At 41.6% G+C, this 19,599-nt stretch overlaps 2 protein-coding genes and 1 pseudogene across 5 annotated transcripts in view; 1 reads left to right on the top strand and 2 right to left on the bottom strand.

Annotated features, from left to right (window-relative positions):
* The window catches only part of MYO5C (myosin VC), a 90,441-nt gene extending 83,417 nt beyond the window's left edge, over positions 1-7,024 (bottom strand). The window contains exon 1 of the mRNA XM_054565417.1: positions 6,871-7,024. Coding sequence (XP_054421392.1) covers positions 6,871-6,897 — 27 coding nt within the window. The 5' untranslated portion in view covers positions 6,898-7,024. The remainder of the gene's footprint in view (positions 1-6,870) is intronic.
* Positions 7,025-9,480: 2,456 nt separating this feature from the next.
* On the top strand, positions 9,481-10,371 carry LOC129063663 (cyclin-dependent kinase 1-like; annotated as a pseudogene).
* Positions 10,372-14,238: 3,867 nt separating this feature from the next.
* Positions 14,239-19,599, bottom strand: part of MYO5A (myosin VA) — a 165,246-nt gene continuing 159,885 nt past the window's right edge. For all 4 annotated transcript variants that reach the window (XM_054565413.1, XM_054565414.1, XM_054565415.1 and 1 more), the window contains 3 exons: positions 19,096-19,270; positions 17,815-17,895; positions 14,239-17,534 (listed from right to left, as the gene is read on the bottom strand). In XM_054565413.1, the coding sequence (XP_054421388.1) occupies positions 17,382-17,534; positions 17,815-17,895; positions 19,096-19,270 (409 nt within the window). In that variant the 3' untranslated portion in view covers positions 14,239-17,381. The remainder of the gene's footprint in view (positions 17,535-17,814; positions 17,896-19,095; positions 19,271-19,599) is intronic.

Below are 19,599 nucleotides of genomic sequence, written 5' to 3'. Positions count from 1 at the left end.
CTTCCCCAGGTTTCTGGGTCACTTCCATCTCCCCCACTGACATTTGAACTTTAAGAGCCTTGTCTGTTTGCCCTGGAACCCAATACAATGGCTGTCCTACAGCCAGCACGCCATAAACATCTACTGAACAAGGATTTAGATTCGAAGTTCAGTTGCACCAATGATATTTTGGTCTTTATGTCCCCCTTTTACTCTTCTGAACTACCCATATATAATACAATGGATACATCTAATTTTCCAGATATAAGAAGGTAGAGAAGTCTAAAAGCTGCTTAGATTATCCAAATGGAAAGTCATTAAACTGAACTTTAATCTTGCTTTAGCCAGGAACCCTGGGCTGCTAGTCAAGACACTTCCCTTGACCTTGCACGTCTGAATTTCAGCGAGACTTCTGTGAAGGTGTCTTGTGAGTTCCTCACGCACAAGCAAAACAGAGAGTTGAAGGATGATTTGTGAATCCGTGGCTAAAACCAGTCATAACCTGAGTGCTGATCAGTGAGGAAGAACAATTTAAAGAAAGGTCTCTAGAGGCGCACCGTAGAGCTCTAGTGCCTCACCCTCCGCTCGCCACTTTCTTTTCTTTTTTTAATCCTTGCTAGAGAATATATTTATTGATTTTAGAGAGGGGGAGGAGGAGAGAGAAACAGCAATGTGAGAAAGAAACATTAATCAGTTGCCTCCTGTACATACCCCAACTGGGGTTGAACCTGCAACCTAGGTATGTGCCCTGGCCAGGGCTCAGGCCTGCAAGCTTTTGGTGCATGGACAACGTTCCAGCTGACGGAGCCACCGAACAAGGCCATCCACCACTTTCACTAATATCTTAGACGAAAAAAAAAACCCAGAACACAAGGATATCAAATATCAGATGAAATATTAGCTCAAGATAGTCAAGTTGGAAAAAGGTTTTGATAAACTGCAGAATACTAAACAAGCTGGAAAGTTTAATAATGATAAATGTAAAGTCCAATATATGGGTACCAAAATCAAGAGTATTATATAGCATCAATATTAAAAAACTTTTATTATGCATTATGTGTCAGGTATTTTGCAAAGGATTATACACAGACGACTTAATCCTTACAATGACTGTTAAAACCCGAACCCATTTTACAGGCGTTGAAACCCAGAGCGGTTAAGTACCTTGCGCAGTGTCTGTCACTGGTTCGTAAGGGGCAGAACCGAGACTTAACCCCGGTTACCACCTATAGTGCACGGAGCCCTCTGCTTAAAACAAACAGAACGCAGCCATGCTAGCCGGCATGGGGGACAATGCCGGGAGGTTGCCGCCCCCAGTTCCCTGGTACTCAGGGCTAGGCAGATCAGATCTAGGACCAGATCTGGTGCCACTGTCAGATAGGTACCAAGTATTGAAATCCATGCAGAGGAAGGTGGACTCGGGGGTCAAGGTCTGCAGTGATGCTCTACGAGGAAAGGTTGGAGGTGCTGTCACTCTCCTCACGCTCCCGGCCCCGGCCCCGCCCCCGCGGCGCTCGCAGCAGCTGTCAGCCCTCTGGGCTTCCTTTATTCTAAGTACCTCCTCGTCTCCGACCCCTGCCACCGCAGCCTCAGGTCCCCGACTCCTTTCTGAGGCTGTCCCATCCCTGGTGCCCATCTTACAGCTTCAGTTTCCCGTCCTCCGCTGGACCCCTGCCTTCAGCTCGTGCCCATGCCCGGGTGTCCCCCTTTCCCCTGACAGTTCTACTGAAAGAGAAGCAATGCCAAGGACCTCCTAGCGGCCAAATCTAATGGCGCTTCCTCGGCCTCTGTCCTCCTTGACTTTCCTGCAGCTACAGAACAACTGACTACCCAGTCTTCAGTTACTGATATATATGGCCTTCCTCCTTGGTGTGGAAGGAAGAAGATCATATATAAACATGTATATTATATGTTTATGTTCACACAGCATATACAGTTTTTGTGCTCTCACTTTTTATGTAACACACATTTTCCCCATATTGTTATGAACTCTTTATTAAGTAGCATTTTTAATAGGTTCATACTATTCTATCCTGTGGGTCTTCTGTAATTCACCAACTTCTACCCCTTTTGCTGGACAGTGGGTTTATTTCCATTTGTTATTAGAAGGAATAATATAATAAACAACCAGTTGGCAGGGGAGGCAGCTATGACGTGGATGGGCTTCCCACTAGCCCTCCGTGTTGGGGGAAAAGGTCAGATCTTTTGAAGAGGAGAAGATGATAAAGGCGAATGAATGAAGGTGGTGGTACTGGAGGTGTTAAGAACATAGGCTTTTAATCTTGGCTCCATCACTTCTATGTAACCTTAGGCAACTTAACCTGAGCCATTTGTAAAACTGGGATAACAACAGAGTGTTGGTTATTCAGATTAAGTGAAAGGAGGCACATAAAGTATGACATCTGGCACATAAGAAGTCCTCAGTGACTGAGATAAAAGTAACCTTCAACATCATCTTCATGCCCACAGCTTTTTCTGAAAGAAAACAACCTCGTTCATTCATGCACGCACATATCAAACATGTATTGAGCCCCCAGTGCTCTCTGTTCTCTAGAAGCTCTTGGTCAGCAGGGGGGATAGAGAGCTCATGAGCTGTTACCAATTATTTTAAAGGTGCCCAGTTGGAGGGCAAAGATTTCTTAGAAGAGGTACTGCTCAAATTGAATTCGGAATGTGCAGGCACTGGTGAGCAAAGCTGATAGAAAGACAAACAGACACTGGAAGCAGAGGGAGCCCTGTGTGCAGGCATAAGAATGCACTGAGGGATGGCAAGGAGTTCGGTGGAGCCTGAGCCAAGGTAGGAGCTCGTGGGCAGGGGCTGGGAGATGATGCCGAGAGGTGGGACCTCGTGGCTGGTTAGTGAGTCTGAAGGTGACAGAGCCTCCAGAGCCTCAAGCAGAGAATGGCCAGTCTGGTTTTTCTTAGAGAGATTTCAAAGAGTGGAAGCGTCAAATGCTCTGGGCACTTCTAAACCATGTTGCTGTATTGCTTTTGAAAAGAAATGGGTCATTTTACATCCCCCCCCCCCTCCCGCCGCAGCGACGGCTGCTCTCACCACACTTCCTCCCAGGAGTCCCTTGTTTCTTGGAACCTCTCTTCCTGTGGTTCCTGTCGACAGCTCTCCCGTCTCCTCCCTGCAATGGCTCCGTCGCAGGCCCTCTGCTCCCCCTCCCTCCCTGGTCGGATGCAGTCCCCAGTGTCCTGTCTTGGTCCTCTTCTGTCCTTTCGTGAGGTCTTCACTGCCTAGGCTGCAACTCCACCTCTGGGCAGAAGGCTCCTGGCCCATCCTCTACACAATCCGGCAACACACCGAGTACCGCCGCCTGGAAGCCCCCCCACCACCACCGCAACCCCTGCAGGCATTTTCCTCTTGACTTTCCTAAGAGATATCTCCTCTTGATCCCCTAACTGTGTCAACAGCACCGCCCTCCTCTCCGTCATCCAGATGCTAACCTCCAGGTGATCCTTGGCTTGCCCCCCCACCCGCCACAAACCCCAGGCCAGGCTCCCATTCTCACCTGCCTCCACCCTCCATTTCCAGTTTTGCAGCCACAATTCTTTCCCCGGCAGTTAGGATGACTTGACAAATCAGCAGTCTGACCTCAGCCTCTCTTCCCTGGGCACAGAGTCCCACGGTCACTGCTGGCACACCCAACTTCCTGAAACACCACACTGGATCCTGTCATCCCTCCCTTAAAACCTTCAACACCTGGCTGGTGTGGCTCAGTGGATTGAGCCTCGGCCTGCAAACCAGAGGGTCACTGGTTTGACTCCCAGTCAGGGCACATGCCTGGGTTGCAGGCCAGGTTCCCAGTAGGGGGCGCGCGAGAGGCAACCACACATCAATGTTTCTGTCCCTCTCTTTCTCCCTCCCTTCCCCTCTCTCTAAAAATAAATAAATGAAATCTTAAAAAAAAACCAATCAATCAAACAAAACAAACAAACAAAAAAACCTTCATCAGAGAGCATAAAGCCCTGGCCTATACTGGCTGCCACGACCTGCCCCTTCTCAGCTCTGTGGCCCAGCACGCTCCTCCATGCCTTCCACGCCTCAGCAGGCTGAGTTACTTGACATTGCAGAAAATTCCTTAAGAGGCAAGAGTATCACTTTAAAAAAAACCAACTTTCTAACTTCCCCCAAGCATAAAGTTTTATACACAGAAGGAACGGAGATGAGACCAGGGCCAGGCAGGTAACAGCTGTGTAAAGAGGGTGACTGGGGCAGCCTAGCGATCGTGGGATAGTTGGGGCCGTCACATGGAAACTGGCTGCCACACAGGGATCCCTGAATGGGCAGCCCACCTGCCACCTTACCGCACGATCACTAGTTGCCTGGGTGCAGAAATGGGGTTTCAGTTTGTTTTAAAACACCGTGCGGCTAAGATTGTGTAATGGGGCTTCCATGTGGCTAAGGGTCCGCAGTCACAAACTTTGACTTCGGCCAATCCTGTGTGCTGACATTCAGGACAGTGGGCTAGGTCTTTGGATTTAGGAGGGTGGCATGGGATCGAGGGGGAGGGTGGTAAGGAAGCAGAGGGAGAGGGTTTAGATTTTGTCTAAGAAAGAAATCTTTGGTTTCACTTGTATGTGGAATCTAAAGACAAATATAAATGAACAAATAAAAGAGAAACAGACTCATAGATACAGAGAACAGACAGAGGGTTGCCAGAGGGGAGGGCAGTTGGGGGACCAGGTGAAAAAGGTGAAGGGCTTAAGAAGTACAAACTGGCAGTTACAAAATAATCATGAGGATGTGAAGCACAGCACAGGCAATATAGTCAATAATATTGTAATGACCATGTATGGTGCCAGGTGGGTACTAGAAGTATTTGCGGAACACTGTGTAAAGTATAAATTGTCTAACCACTAAGCTGTACACCAGGAAATAATATTAATACAAAATAATATTCATTATAAACTGTAACTGAAAAAATTTAGTTTTTAAAAAGTGAAGTGTATGCAGATGTGGAAAAGGATAGTTAAGAATGTATAAAATGTACAATTATCATTTCCCTTTTTTGAAAATGTACACAATTGCTTTGTAGGTTCCCCTGAACCTCCTTGGGAGAAGTGAGAGGAGTATGGGAAAGGAAACATACTAGTAGATGCTCAATAAATATTTGTTGAGCATATTAAAAAAAAAGAAAAGAAATCTTTAACCAAGTAAGCTCTCAAAAACCTAAACAGGCAACTACACAAATGGGAGAACACCTCACTGCTGGGACTGACAAAGCAGGGGGCTAACTGACCACCTGGAAGGAAGGTGGCAGCTTGGAGACACAGGTGCTACTTGGACACAAAGCAGGTGAGGACAGCCATCAAGGCTCCTTCTGGCTCTGGATTCTCAGACTCTGTAGAAAATTCTCCCGTATCAGTCTTCCTACATTGGGCCTGGTACCCAGTTAGTATTTAATATACAAGGTGGGCAAAAGTAGGCTTACAGTTGTAATACAAGGAAATAATACAATAATTGATAAATAATACAAGAATAAACTGTGTTTTGTGTATTCACAACTTTTGAAAACCTACTTTTGCCAGCCCCTGTATATTTGTGGCGTGAGGCACTTAATGACAGAGGTGCTCACATGTATGTGTTTTTTCTGGGGTTGAGGGTGGATTGTTACTTGAAGTGGGTTAATCAACAGTTTTCACTGTCCTCCAAAGTATCTTCCAAGAATGGTTTTGTTCAAGAACTCTTTTTTTTTTTTTTTTTTACCTCCAGTAAGTTGAAGACCAAAGAGGCACTGTTGGATATCTGATGGCTCATATTCTCAGTGGTAATGCTATCCTAGAACAGAGGCGATTCATACTGTCCATTTAGAACTCCAGTTAATGGAAATAAATGCATTACAGAGGAAAACACCATTTGGTTGATTTGAACTTACACTGTTACTAGTTAAACAAAGTAGAAGATGAAAGTTTGTTTAAACCATTGACATTTTTGATATCTACAGCAAAAGTGCCTTTACATATGAAGGTAGGGCATATGTCAGAAAATGGGTGGGTTCTAGTCTCATCAGTTGGAATACTAGGGATGAGACTAGGGCATAGCAGGACCTGGCTTTGTGGTTATTCACATAGACTTTTTTCAAAAGGCCCAACACTTTCCCAATTTTTATTCAAATTATTAACCAAGGGCATCTCAGGAGGTTCTGGACGCTGTATGGGATCGTTGCCCTTCCTGCATAAAGGGTGGAGCCCTCTGCCCCCATGGAAGATGAGGTTTCGGAGGAATGCTCTAGAGTGGTTCCTGGGGTCAAAATGCAAAGCACCACATAAATGTTAGGTGAAGAGCCTGAGACTACAGGTCAGGATCCCTCCGCTTCTACGGGGGAGGCCTGGGTCACAGGTCCAGGCAGCTGCAGCTTTGGAATCATATGAACTTAAACGCTCATACCTGCATTTTGAAGATGCAGTAATTCCAGAAAGCAGCCTAAATAGTGGGGTCCTAAATTTCTGAGCCAAGTTGTTCAAAGGGCTCCCAGGAAGTTCGGGAGGCTTATGGATGAGATTATTCGCCCACGTCTGAGATTTCTACGTTCCCGCAGGCAACTCTGATTCCACTTGTGGCTCAGAAAGAGGGGGCCAAGGTTCACGAGAGACGCGGCCTAACACGAGACCCGCGGACGCTCAGGCCTGGAGAGGCACTCGGTCCTCCCATCCCGAGGGGACCCAGGTTCCCTGGGGCGCCTTTCCCACGAACAGGGACCCGAGCCCTCGGTGGGGGGACGACGCTCCCCAGGCCCCCATCCCCGGGCCCTACGCGTCCGCTTTTCCGCAGCGAGCGCGCCAGGTGCACAGGTGTGGCCTGGACACCAGGTACAGTCAGCATTAGCGCCGGGCCGTCTTTCCTACCGCGTGCCCTCGCTCAGGTCGGGTTGCCCTGCCTACCTGCGTGTACAGCGCGGCCACCGCCATGTGCGAAAGAGGCAGGGCAGCTCGGGGCCTGGGCCTGCAGCTTTGAGGCTCCGTGGCAGGTAGCCGTGCGCGGGAACCGTATCAATAGAGCTGGGCCATCTTGCGGGAGTTTTCCAGCGATCCACAAACTTTCCCGAGGGCTCTCGGCTTGGGAGGAGAGAGGGGCGGATTGGTCCCTCCCTGGCGACTCCTCGTCGCGATTGGCTGGGGCGGGGGCGGGGCAGGGCGGGACTCTCCTCCAGGTAAGTGTCCAGAGGGGTCCACCTGGCGGGGGCTGAGCGCTGCGCCTAGAACCTGCGGGAGCGGGACGCACTGACTCTCACGGGAGGAAACAGGTGTGTTCTGAGAGCTGTCCCGGCCCATATTTCAGCTCCCTTAAGTCGCAGCTTGTATACGGGAAAGAACAGAGGGATATGACCATTTCTTACAGAAAATCCAAGAGAATTACCAATTTTTAGAACTTGTGGGAGTTCAGCCAGGTGACCATATTCAAAATCAAATATAAAAATGAATAACGTTCCTTTATATCAGCAATAACCCTTTAGAAAATACGATAAAAAGTTAAATAAGGCAGTGACTGGTGTGGTTCAGTGGATTGAGCGCCGGCCTGAGAGCAGAAAGATCACCGGTTTGATTCCCAGTCAGGGCACAAGCCTGGGTTGTGGGCCAGGTCCCCAGTAGGGGGCGCAGGAGAGACAACAGCACAATGATGTTTCCTTCTTTCTCCTTCCCATACCCTTTCTAAAAATAAATAAATAAAATCTTTGAAAAAAGTAAAATAGGAACAAAGTGTCCAGAAATTACTAATAAAAATGCACTTGGCCTTTGTGGAAAAAATGCTTAAAGTTCTCTTCAAGGGCATAAAAGAAGGCCTGAGTAATACATGTCATTTTCACGGGTGAGAATATTTAATATTGTACATGTGTCAATTCTACACAAATAAATAACATATAAGCCTAATATAAATGGAATAAAAATCTTAGCAGGACTTTTGGAAAATTGTACAATGATATTTTTTATGGAATAAAGTCCCATCTTGGTTAAGCACCAGCCCTCTGGAAAGTCTGTGGATTGCTGGAAAACTTTTCCTGCAAGATGGCTCAACAATGTTTTGTAGTTTTAAGTGTACAAGTCTAGCACTTCTTTTCTTAAATTGATTCCCAGGCATATTATTCTTTTTTATGTTATTATAAATGTATATGTGTTTTCTTAATTTCATTTTCCAATTGTTTATTGCTAGTATGTAGAAATAAAATTTATTTTTGTATATTTGATCTTACATCTTGTGAGTTTTTCTGAATTTGTTTATTAGATCAAGTAATGTTTAAAATTTTTAAAAAATTTTTTCCTTACGATATTCCACATGAAATAATCATTTGCAAATAAATGCATTTCTTTACTTTCCTTTCAATCTAGGTGCTGTTATTTAATTTTTTTGGTGCCTATTGCATTGGCTAGAATCACCAGCATAATATTGAACTGCAGTGGCAAGAACAAATAGACTTCCTTGCCTTGTTCCCAATTTTAGGGGGAAAGCATCGCAGGGGTTTTTTTCTCCATTAATTATAAGTTTAGTCATAGGTTTTTCCAAACATGAAGGAGTTCCTCTATTTCATATTTTGATGCTGGGCTTGTTTTTTTTCTTTTCAATCTTGATTGGGATTGATATATCTTTATCTCTTCTTTTTTCTTAGTCTGTGTTTTTGAATCTATAGACAGTACAGTTGGCTCTTTAAAAAAAAAAATTCGGTTTGACAATCTCCGCCTCCAGTCAAAGTGTTTAATCCATTCATATTTAATGTCATCATTGATATGGTTTGATTTATGATTTATCTTGTTTTCTATATGGCTCATGTCTTTTTTGTTCCTCTAGTTCTCCTTTATTGACTTTTTGGTTATAGATTTTTAATTTTTTTAAGTGGACCATTTTAATTTCCACCTTTTAAAAAACTGTATTTCTTAAATTAATTTTTTAGTGGTTCCTCTGGGGATTAAATTATGCATCTGCACTCAACACAGATACTTCAGTTTATTGCTGTATCACTTCTCTACAGCTGTTGTAACAAAGTACCACAAACTGGGTGGCTTAAAATAACAGGAATGTATTCTCTCACTGTTCTGAGATCACTACTCTTATTGCTCAGTGTGGTTTCACTGCCCTCCGCTGTGATTAAATGAGCCCTCCAAAGGCACACTGCTGGTTTTCACAGCTCGCCCAGCCCTGGCAGAACCACCCTGCTCTCTGAGGTGGGGAGCCAGGGCGATGGGGGTAGCCCCAGGCAACAATGTCAGACTCCCATTGTTTTTACTCAGAGTTCAGTGCTTTTTCGTGGATAACCACTACTAATTTGTTGTGTGATGTTGGTCTATCTATAGAGCCCTAAAATTATTTTTCTTGATTCTTTTGCCCAGTGTTTTACCTTTTTTTGAGGAATTCGTTGAGCTCCTTTCTCATTCTGCCATACCAGATATCAAAAAATCTACTTAAATTATAGCAATATAATTCTTATAACATACACTACACCCATTTAAAGTAAACAGCTCAGGGACTCTAGCATACAGCTACCATAGCTGTTGATAACTATGGAAGACTATACCAAATAGAGGAATTGGAGAAGGTATCTATAGAGTTGTGTATAAGAGTAGGTACAAAACTACAAATCAAGTGGTAGCCAGAAAGGAAATCAGACTAGAAAATGAAGAGGTGGGGGTTCCTAGTACAGCAATTTGGGAAATTTCTCTATTAGAAGAACTTTGTCATACAAATATAGTCAGTCTTCAAGTTGTGCTCATGCGGGGTTCCAGGTTATATCTCATCTCTGAATACCCTTCCATGGATCTAAAGAAATATTTGGATTCTGTCCCTCCTGATCGGTTCATGGATTCTTCACTTGTTAAGAGTCATTTGTACCAAATCCTACAAAGAATTGTGTTTTGTCACTCAAGAAGAGTTCTACACAGAGACTTAAAACTTCAAAATCTATTGATTGATGACAAAGGAACAATTAAACGGGTGGTTTTGGCCTTGCCAGAGTTTTTGGAATACCTGTTAGAGTATACACACACATGAGGTAGTAACACTTTGCTGTAGATCTCCAGAAGTATTGCTGGGGTCAGCTCACTACTTGACTCCAGTTGACATTTGGAGTATAGATCCCATATTTGTGGAATTAGCAACTAAGAAACCATTTATCCATGGGATTTCAGAAGTTGATCAACTCTTTATAATTTTTCAGAGTTTTGGGTACCCCCAAATGAAGTGTGGCCACAGTGGAATCTTTACAGGACTGTAAGAATACATTTCCCAAGGGGAAGCCAGGAAGTCTAGCATTCCATGTCAAATACTTGGATGGAAATGGCTTGAATCTGTTCTAGAAAATGTTAGTCTATGATCCTGCCAAACAAATTTTTGGCAAAATGGCATTGAATCATCCATATGTTAAGGGTTTGGACAACCCAATTAAGAACATGTAGCTTTCTGAGAGTTTCCATGGGTTGTACTGAGAACAGGTAGTTGTATTTTTACTGTCGACTCTATTTTTGTCTTGTGTAGTTTTGTTTTTTTGTAAACTTAAGCTATACTCCATCTTCTAACTTAAAAATTGTAACTTAAAATGTACATGTTGTTCTTTATGAATTTAAATAATTCCATATGTGTGTAGATCTCACCATAACAACTGTTACTATGATAAAACTATAAATCTCACAAAAATAATAAAGTATGCAACTCAGTGGTTTTTAATAGGTTCACAGATATGTTAAACTATCGCCACAATCAATTTTAAAACATTGTCATCCCAAAAAGAAACTCCAATGCTCTTCAGCTGTCGCTCCCTATCCCCTCATTACCCCCTACTCCTGAGTGGAAGCAGCCACTTAACTACTCTACATCATCTCTCTTTTTTCCTTAATTAGTATTAATTAGAGGCTTATCAATTTTTTATTGATCTTTTCAAAGAACCAGGTTTTAGTTTCATTGATTTCCTCTATTGATTTCCTCTCAAGTTCATTGATTTCTGCTCTAATTTTTCTTTTCTCCTGCTTACTTTGCATTTAATTTCCTCTCTCTCTCCATCTCTAGTTTCCTAAAATAGAAAGTTGGATGACTGATTTTAGGACTTTCTTTTTCCTCATATATGCATTTAATGATATCCATTTCCCTCTAAGTACTGCTTTCACTGCATCCCACATATTTTGGTAAGTTGTATTTTGATTTTCATTTAGTTCAAAATATTTTTTAATTCTCTTGAGATTTGTTCTTTGACCCTTGGGTTATTTAGAAGTGTGTTGTTTAATCTCCAAGTATTTGGACACTTTTCATTGATTTCTAGTTTAATTCTGTTGCCATTGTAGGGCATATATTATAGAATTTCTATTCTTTAAGTTTTAACGGCATGTTTACAGCCCAGAATGTGGTCTATGTTGGTGTATATTCCATGTGCTATGGGTTTATTGATAAGACATGAACAAAAATTCTTTATACCCATATCTTTATTTGAACAATTTTCTATAATAGCTAGGAGAATACAGCATTAATGACACACATTTACTAAGTACAACATTAGACAACTACAAAGCTTAAATGTCAATCTGATTTTGTTTTGGTTTTCATTTTAGCACTAGTTGATATCTAGTAAAAACCCATGTTTCAAAGGCTTTTGTTGATATAAGGTGAATTATTAACTTATTTTTAAAAACTCCATGTGAGATATGCTGGGATGGATTCTGTTTAAAACTAGAGTTGGTTGCTAATGCCTTTTGTTTTCCAGTTCTTCTGCTTCCTTTGTAATAGATGAATGCTGTACCTAGGAACTTTTAAAAGATTGGTTATAGCTTGTTCTTCTATGCAGATCAATGTAGAATTCCTTTTCCAGGTCCATCACAATTTGGAAAATTGTGATGTTCAATTTCATTTTAGTTAAAAAGCATATCCATCTCACAGTAAATGAACAATTAAAGTTAATAATTAAAATACAGTGTTAAATGTCATCAGCTCATTTCTGTGCAACACTGTTAGGACAATTTAAATTTGCAAGACACAAAAAAGTCAATGTTACTTCCAGGATTCCACAAAAATACATAACAAGGAATCATAAATTACAATATACATATCCACATTTAAAGGAAAAAAAAATCACCATTTGTTGGATAAAAATTAAGTGGCTCAAATGATTTAGAAAGCCTGAAATGTAGACTAAAATTTTACAACATATGGTGACAATAAGATATTTGAAAAATGCATAAAAATGTACTGACCTACCAAGCATTAAATTATACATTCCAGTTTCAACTCAAAAACATTTTTCTTTCAAATATCTCAGGCAACATTACAGTATTAAAAAAAGTCATTTGCAGATATTTATGACTCTAATAACATTAAGCCAAGCTAATGAACATTTTAGCTAGACCAAATTCTAAAATAAAAAAAAGTATAAAATGCATTTTGGCAGATATGTTACTTAGTACTTTTCAGTTCCTGATCTACTGAAAATCCACTAACTCCAGGTTAATTTAATTTAGGGTAATACAATGGATTAGAATGTACAGCACTCTTTCTTGTTTTCAATCTTTTATCATACCAGGTTCTTAAAAATTATTTTTAAAGAATGTCCATGAAAAGTTTTACAGTTATACTCTTTACCTTTATTAAGAAAAGGTCAGTGGAAAACAAGCCATTTAAATATTACCAAGACTCTAGCACCTCTATATTTCTTCCATATGTTCATTTGTTTCCTTGTGACACAGAGCCCCCCAAACTCAGGATCACTTTCTAAGCCCACGTTTCATTGGCTCTGAGACTACCACTGCTTCAGAGTTCTAATACCTGTCTGGAGTTAACAGAAAAGAAAGGGAGAAGTAACAGGTGGGGGAGGATCAGCAGACCTGGGAGAAAGGAATTAGTGGTTGGAGGCCACACCCAACCAAAACCTTCACAAAACCTTGAGAAACAGGGCTTGATATTCTCTCCAGGCAAGATATCCCCTTGCAGAGGAAAAGTTGCAGAGAACTTAAGGCAGCTCCAGGAGGGAAGGGAGCAGAGGTTAAGGCGGCCCTCACAGCACAGCCTGAGAAGAAATTACAATGCACTTATTCAGGAACAGAGACCACGGCAGTACACGGCCTCTCTAACACGCATGCACATGACACGCCTCCTAGCTGCTAAGTAAACACTGGCAGCATGCACACACGGCGATGGTCAAACAACCCTGCCTTGCAGAGCAGGGTGTATTGAGAGTGACTTTCCTCTTCACTTTTGAGAGGCGTTTGCTGCTTTCCATCAGGCTGAGACAGCCTGCTACTAATTAATGACCTAACACAGAGTACTGCACCCTCCGAGGGAGCACTGATTTATCACAAAAGTCAAACCTAGTTATAGCAGGTAACTACGACAAAAAGAAAACCACCGGGCTCCAGGTTCTAGGTGCTTTATCTCATTAGCACAAAGAACTATTGCTCGGTATTGCTCATCGCTCAGTTCCCATATGCCAGTTGCTAACTCTGATAAAGAGAAAGAGTACCTCTTGCTGATCCGGGCACCCTACAGGCACCAAGAGGAACAGATGGAACCTTGGGACTTGTTCCAGTCTCCTCGTTGCACCTGCCCACACGGCCTCTGCTCACATGGGAAGGCGGCCGGGCTGGCGGGCTGCGGGACCTCCGGCACGCCCGACCTTACCTCTCTCTCAAGCAATCATCAGCAGATGGGTGTAGCTACATTTTCTACCTTCCAGTGCTGCTGTGAGGAGACAGTGAGGTAACACAGAGAAAGCGCATTGAAGTAAAGCATAGCCAATGCACAGTACTGTTCTGCACAACTTTCAATAGGAGAATTTAAGGGTCAAAGAGTAATTTTTGCTTTCTGCTTTATCCTAAATAGTTGAAGTTACCCAGAGTATGCTTGATTGTGCTTTCTGGAGAACTCTATGAACTGGTGACTGTGAGTGAGTGAGTGAGTGAGTGAGTGAGAGTGTGTGTGTGTGTGTGTGTGTGTGTGTGTGTGTGTGTGTGTTTTACAGGAGAGGAGAGGAGAGGCGAGGATAGGAGGGGGAGAGGAGGGCAGGGGAGGGGAAGGGAGGGGAGGGGAGAAGAGAAACAGTGTGTGAGATCTTCCCAGGACGGTGGCAGGTGCCCCTTTACCTAGGGTCACCAGGAAAGTAATTTCTCACAATCACACTATACTGAAATTCTAATAAAATAATTTTCATAGCCTCCCCTAGTTATTAAAAAAATTTGATCTATATTGTACATAATCACCCAGAAAGAGCCAACTCTCAATTATCACTGAAATAAAGCAAATCATACTAACTGATTCAAATCCCCAAAGCTCCTTTAAATTGGCTTTGAAATATATACATGTGTACTTTTGCTCCTACAAAACAAGTGTCAGGTATGTGGGGATTTTTCAAAACTTCCAAAGGAACTGTGAAGCCACATTCGTGGATTTTATCCATATCCATCACCCCCATCTTCATAGTTAACTCTCAGGCAGATCAAAGCCTGAATCGAAGAAAAGCAAATAAGGGAAGCTGCTTTTAATTTTTCAACTTCGTATTCCAAGGTGGGAGCTGAACCTGTAGGTAAGGTGAGTGGGGAGGAGAGTATTCAGAAGGGGCAATTAAGACAATGAGCTGCTGTTGTTTCAAGATATTTCTTTTAATTCCTATTGTGTGTCAGAGAGGAATTATGAAAAAGTAACTTAGTGAAAATGTTGAAGAATGTACTAGAGAGAAGTGAGAAAAAGAAGACAGTGTACAAAGATTGGCCTGAAGGTAAACCACCAGGCAGGTGGGGAGCAGCTGAGGACCGACTCCATCCACCGGTTCTATGCAGCCAGATCAGGCGAGTGGGCTGGTGATGGGACACAGAGTTTGCATGAGGGAAATGGGCAGGTGAAAGGCTGCTGGAGGTGTGTTGGAAGCTGCAAGAGAAAGTGTGGATGGACAGAAGGAAGGGTGAGCAGTCCTCAAAGTGGCCAAAGGATTCCCAGAGTCAGCAGAATACTGCTGCACCCGTAAGTAGTACACAGAGTCACTTCCAGGCAGTGGGGTTCCCTGGTGGCAGGGTTCTCTGGTTCTGACTAAAGATCTTGAGGCTGCTAAGAGAAGTTAATTCAGACCCCCACCTGGGGTTCCGGGCAGAGCTTGGAGCAGGCTGGGCCCCGGAGCAGCAGAATCTTTGTGCGGCCATCCCTGAGCAGGAGAGCCTCTGGCCCAGGAGTGGACAGGCTGCTGCACTTTCCAGCAGAGAGACTGCACTCAGAGGAGAGACAAAGGCCCAGACCAGAGACCTGTCAGTGTGTGAGTTGTCTGGGGGTGAGAAAAAGAGCTGCAATGGCAGCGGCAGCGCCAGTGTGACCTTGAAGACCTGACAAGATTGAGGGTGGCGTGGGACACGTCCCACGGCACTACGCTGGGAGGGCCAGGGGAGGTGCCTGGGCCTGAGGTGGGCAGTGTACACCATGGTGGCATTTTTTTAAGCATCTCCCCACCCAAGTCCCATCTATGCTCTTAAACTAGGACACAGTCAGTACTAACCAAGTGGTTATGATTCACATTGAAAACCACATTGACAAACCAGGCAGAACTGAGAACCTGATTGAATTAGTAGTGTTTGGGTTGGTTTTGCAAGTAAATGTATACAAACTGAATACAGCAGTATGTGACTCAATAAAAATTACCTCAATGAATTAACTTTCTAAAAGCACAGACGTCAATCATGTACATTGAAGAAGGTTATAGCTACACAGACTTGTGATACTACGTTTTATTAATCCCTCAGACCTAACAGGTACCAAACGCTGGTCTTTGCATTGGAGGATAAACTTACTGAGTAACTGCAGCTTGTTTCTCTAGGAACCAAGCGCTGAAAGGAGAGAATGTCGGACATGGAAGGGACCTTAAGACTCAGTTGTCCAACCCTCTTATTGTATAAAAGAGGAATTTGAGGCCCAAATAAGTTAACAGACAGTATTTATATTTTAATAACAATCTTTATCATTGTTTTGAAATTATCTGAATTCCATTAATAATATTGCACATATTTTAATAAAATGTCATTTTTATAAACCATCTAGGAGTTAAATTATATAAATCTATGATTGTAATGCAGAACCAGAGTTCCTAATGAATTTGCTTTTGCACAACCTGAAAGATTTATTGTATAAGATATCTAAGAAAAAATACAGGATGTTTAATAGGAGTTTGAGAATGAAAACATAGAATCTGGGTCTTATTGAGCCAAATCCTCTGTAAAACTCAGCAATCTTCTTATATTTCTTATATAAGTCAAAGTATTTCTAACATGATGGATGCTCTTTAAAGTATCTAGTAGTACTAGAACATGTACAGAAGCTGCAAAGCCTAAAAAAATGGAATCATAATTATTTATTATACACCTTCTTTTGCATAATTTATAGTATAATCAAGGTTTTTAAGACCTGAATCATGAATATTCTGACAATGCTCTCTAGATAGTGACTGAGATGAATTCTTAATAAATTAAGAAGAAAGAAAACCTGTCAAGGCTGAATATATGCACTGTAGGAATCATATCTGGGAACTAAAAATAAGTCACTTCACAAAACACTGTACCCTGCTGTGACATCCACCCAGGGAAAAATAATGAGCACATCAGTGTAATACGTCTTGAAAAAATAATGACATCAACAATTGCCATTCTGTCTAATCCTACTCCTAAATAACGAACATTTTATTACTACATGACTTTCCAGTGTCCGCTACTTGTGCATGTGAATCTGTAGATATCTGCACATAATCCAGTTAAAACTGTGATCTGATTGAATTGTAAACAGAATTGATAAAAGAAAAGCTTATTTTGTAGTGCCTAACAAGAATATCACTTACATTTTAAAGAACACAGTATGTAGCAGCAATTTAAAATGCTCAGGAAACTACAGTACAAATGGATTTCTATGCTACATAGCAAACCAGCATTCTTTTTACATCTCTACATCATAATGACACACATAAGAAAGTTACTTGATTAACTACTATACATATTGCCAGTTCATTTCTTTGATCCAGTTCGACAACATCGATTCCTAAACTGATATGATATGTAATCAATAGCCATTTTTCTCCTGATTATCACAGAGGAGGGTCTCTGTTGGTACCCTGCTAACAACAGCTCATATCTGGAATTTATGTTTTTTTTTATACCATTTAGATGCAGTGCTAAAGATTTAAAATAATTGCTGGCAGCTGAAGACACATTTTTCCATTCCTTCTGTCTCTCACCTGCATGTGACCTCAGGAGACCTAAGCGATCAAGGATGAGTGTTGCTATAAAGATAACAGTACAAAGGGGCCTAACTTTCATTCTGAGGTGATGCAAGTTAATAACCTCTTGTTTGGAAGATAATCACTACATTTTCTTTAAAAATGTGTTTTCAGTAGCTCACTGGAAATAATGGGTTCTTATTTCAGGCAAGAAATGTATTTTCACTGTTTGCCTTGACATCACTTTCAGACTCGGGATATGAACCCTAGGCCCAGGCTGGCTGGAATCTGGATGGTTTCTAGCGCGAGGGAGGATGGGTTAAAAGGAAAGGTGACAGGGAAGATGTGCTTAGCATCCATAAGCAGCTGAGGAGAGTCTTTCCTGTCTCGTAAACGCATCTGGAAGATCAAAAAACAAAAAAAACTGAGCATCAATTCTTTGAACCTATAAAGAAATTTTTCTTATGCTAAAAATCCTACTAAAAACTCCCCAACTAATGAAGAAATGTCCACATTTGCTTTAAAATCACTTCATTTTCCCAATAAGCTGTTATTAAAAAATTTAATGCACTGTAAAAATAAGATAAAATAATACAATTAAAAAACATTATCCTTCAACAGATCTCCATTCAAAATACTGTGTTGGTGAATCAAAGAAGAAGAACCTGGGAGATCTTACCTGTATAGTACGAATAAACGACACAGAGACTCTTTCTTCAAACTCATTAACTGGTGTATACAAATTCAACACTTTGACAATCTGTGAGAAATAAAATGGTCAAAGTTGTCAGTATATTTTAAGTACACACTGGGTGCTTATAATCTGGAAACCTTGAAGAAGCTATGCACACAGTTTTCAGTTCTACCAGGGCTGGGGTGGGACAAGAAGGGAGAGGGAAATGGTCTGAAGGCACAAGTACCTTTACTATTTGAATTTTTATAATAAAAATGTATTAATCTTTGTACATTTCAAGAAGCAATGTAAATTTGGAAAAACATTCAAACTATACAAAAGAACACAACGTGAAAAGGACAAGTGCCCCAACTCCCAACATCCCAGTCTCGCAGGGTGGCCATTTTTGACAGTGTCCTTATCCATCTAGTTACTTTCTATGCATTTCTATGTGTAATCTATGCAAAATTTCTGTGCTATGATGAAATATGTGTTGAACATTAAGAAAGTCCAAGAGTAAGCACAGAAATAACTGGGCAAGTGAAAATAGGCAGGTTTATGTCTGTGCCTGCCCTTGAGCCATTGCCATTGTCCCCACTGTCCTCCCTTCTCCTCTTCTCACTCCTTACATTCAATGCCCTGCTTGACGAGACCTTCTCTGAACACAGTTATCCCCTCTCTGTACTTCCTGTAGACATCTCAACACTCAACCTGCTAGAATCTCTTATAGTAGAATCAGTTGGGTACATCTGTCTTCCCTAGTAAACTTGAAGTTCTTTTTAAGAGGGATTGTTCTTTATTTATTGAAGTATTTCCCCCAAGCAACAAGTATGGTCTCTTGAGATAGGAACTCAATTCATCATTTATTGAATTGAAAGAACAAGAATTATTTGTCTTAAAATAGAGAAATCTAAAGAATTCAATTATAAAATAACATGGAAAATTATTTTTTGGAATACAGGCTACATAGAAGACATAGAATGCATACCCCATTAGAGCAGGGACTTGTTTTGTTCATGGTTGTGTCTCAGGGCCTGGAATATCTCACACAACAGGGTAGACATCCAATAAATAGTCACTGAATTTTGAATGTGGATGTCTATGACTAGGACTGAAATGTGTTACTTTCTGGGAAAATCTTTCTTCAAGATTTGTATACATATATATCTTCTCCGACACAGATGAAGGCAGCTCAGAGACGAGAGCAATAGCCAGAAGACTTCTTTATTTACCTAAATCGCACCCTCGATGAATGTCAAATTACCCCGGAGCAGGGAGCTGCTTTACCTGGGCAGTAGTTAAAGCATTGCACATGGAACAAATGGCTTCTGCGTCGTCATCTGTTTTCTTTTTCACTTGCAAAAGCTGAGCAGCCTGAATGAGAGGTTCCAGGGTTTCTTTAGCCCCACTGTTCATCAGATTCTTGTCACGCAGCCATTCTTCCAGTTGACTGACGTTGTACCTATGCCGAGAAAGAGAGAGAGAGCGCACATTTACTGAATGTTGTCATAAATGTCTTAATTTTTTGTATGTGGCTTTGTCAGGAATTTCAGTTAAAATGACAAGTAGTAATCTTGTTCAGTTTTCTTAAATCTTAGGAGCTATACTTAAAAATTATCATTATAAAAAGTCATAAGGTTTATAATCATAATTATATAAGAGTAGAAGACTAGAGAATATAATTATCTTTAATGCAAGATAGAAAAGTAGCCATTATAGCAGAAGTTATCTTTTAACAAAACTTGCTAAAAGATAAAATAGAACACCTTATATGGCTGTGTCCTTATTACA

Source organism: Pteronotus mesoamericanus, unplaced genomic scaffold, assembly GCF_021234165.1.
Source record: "Pteronotus mesoamericanus isolate MK-2021 breed Mesoamerican mustached bat unplaced genomic scaffold, CSHL_Meso_final contig_164, whole genome shotgun sequence".
NCBI lineage: Eukaryota > Metazoa > Chordata > Mammalia > Chiroptera > Mormoopidae > Pteronotus > Pteronotus mesoamericanus.
The sequence above is the reverse complement of the archived record's forward strand: the minus strand, read 5'-3'. Positions and strand labels throughout refer to the sequence as shown.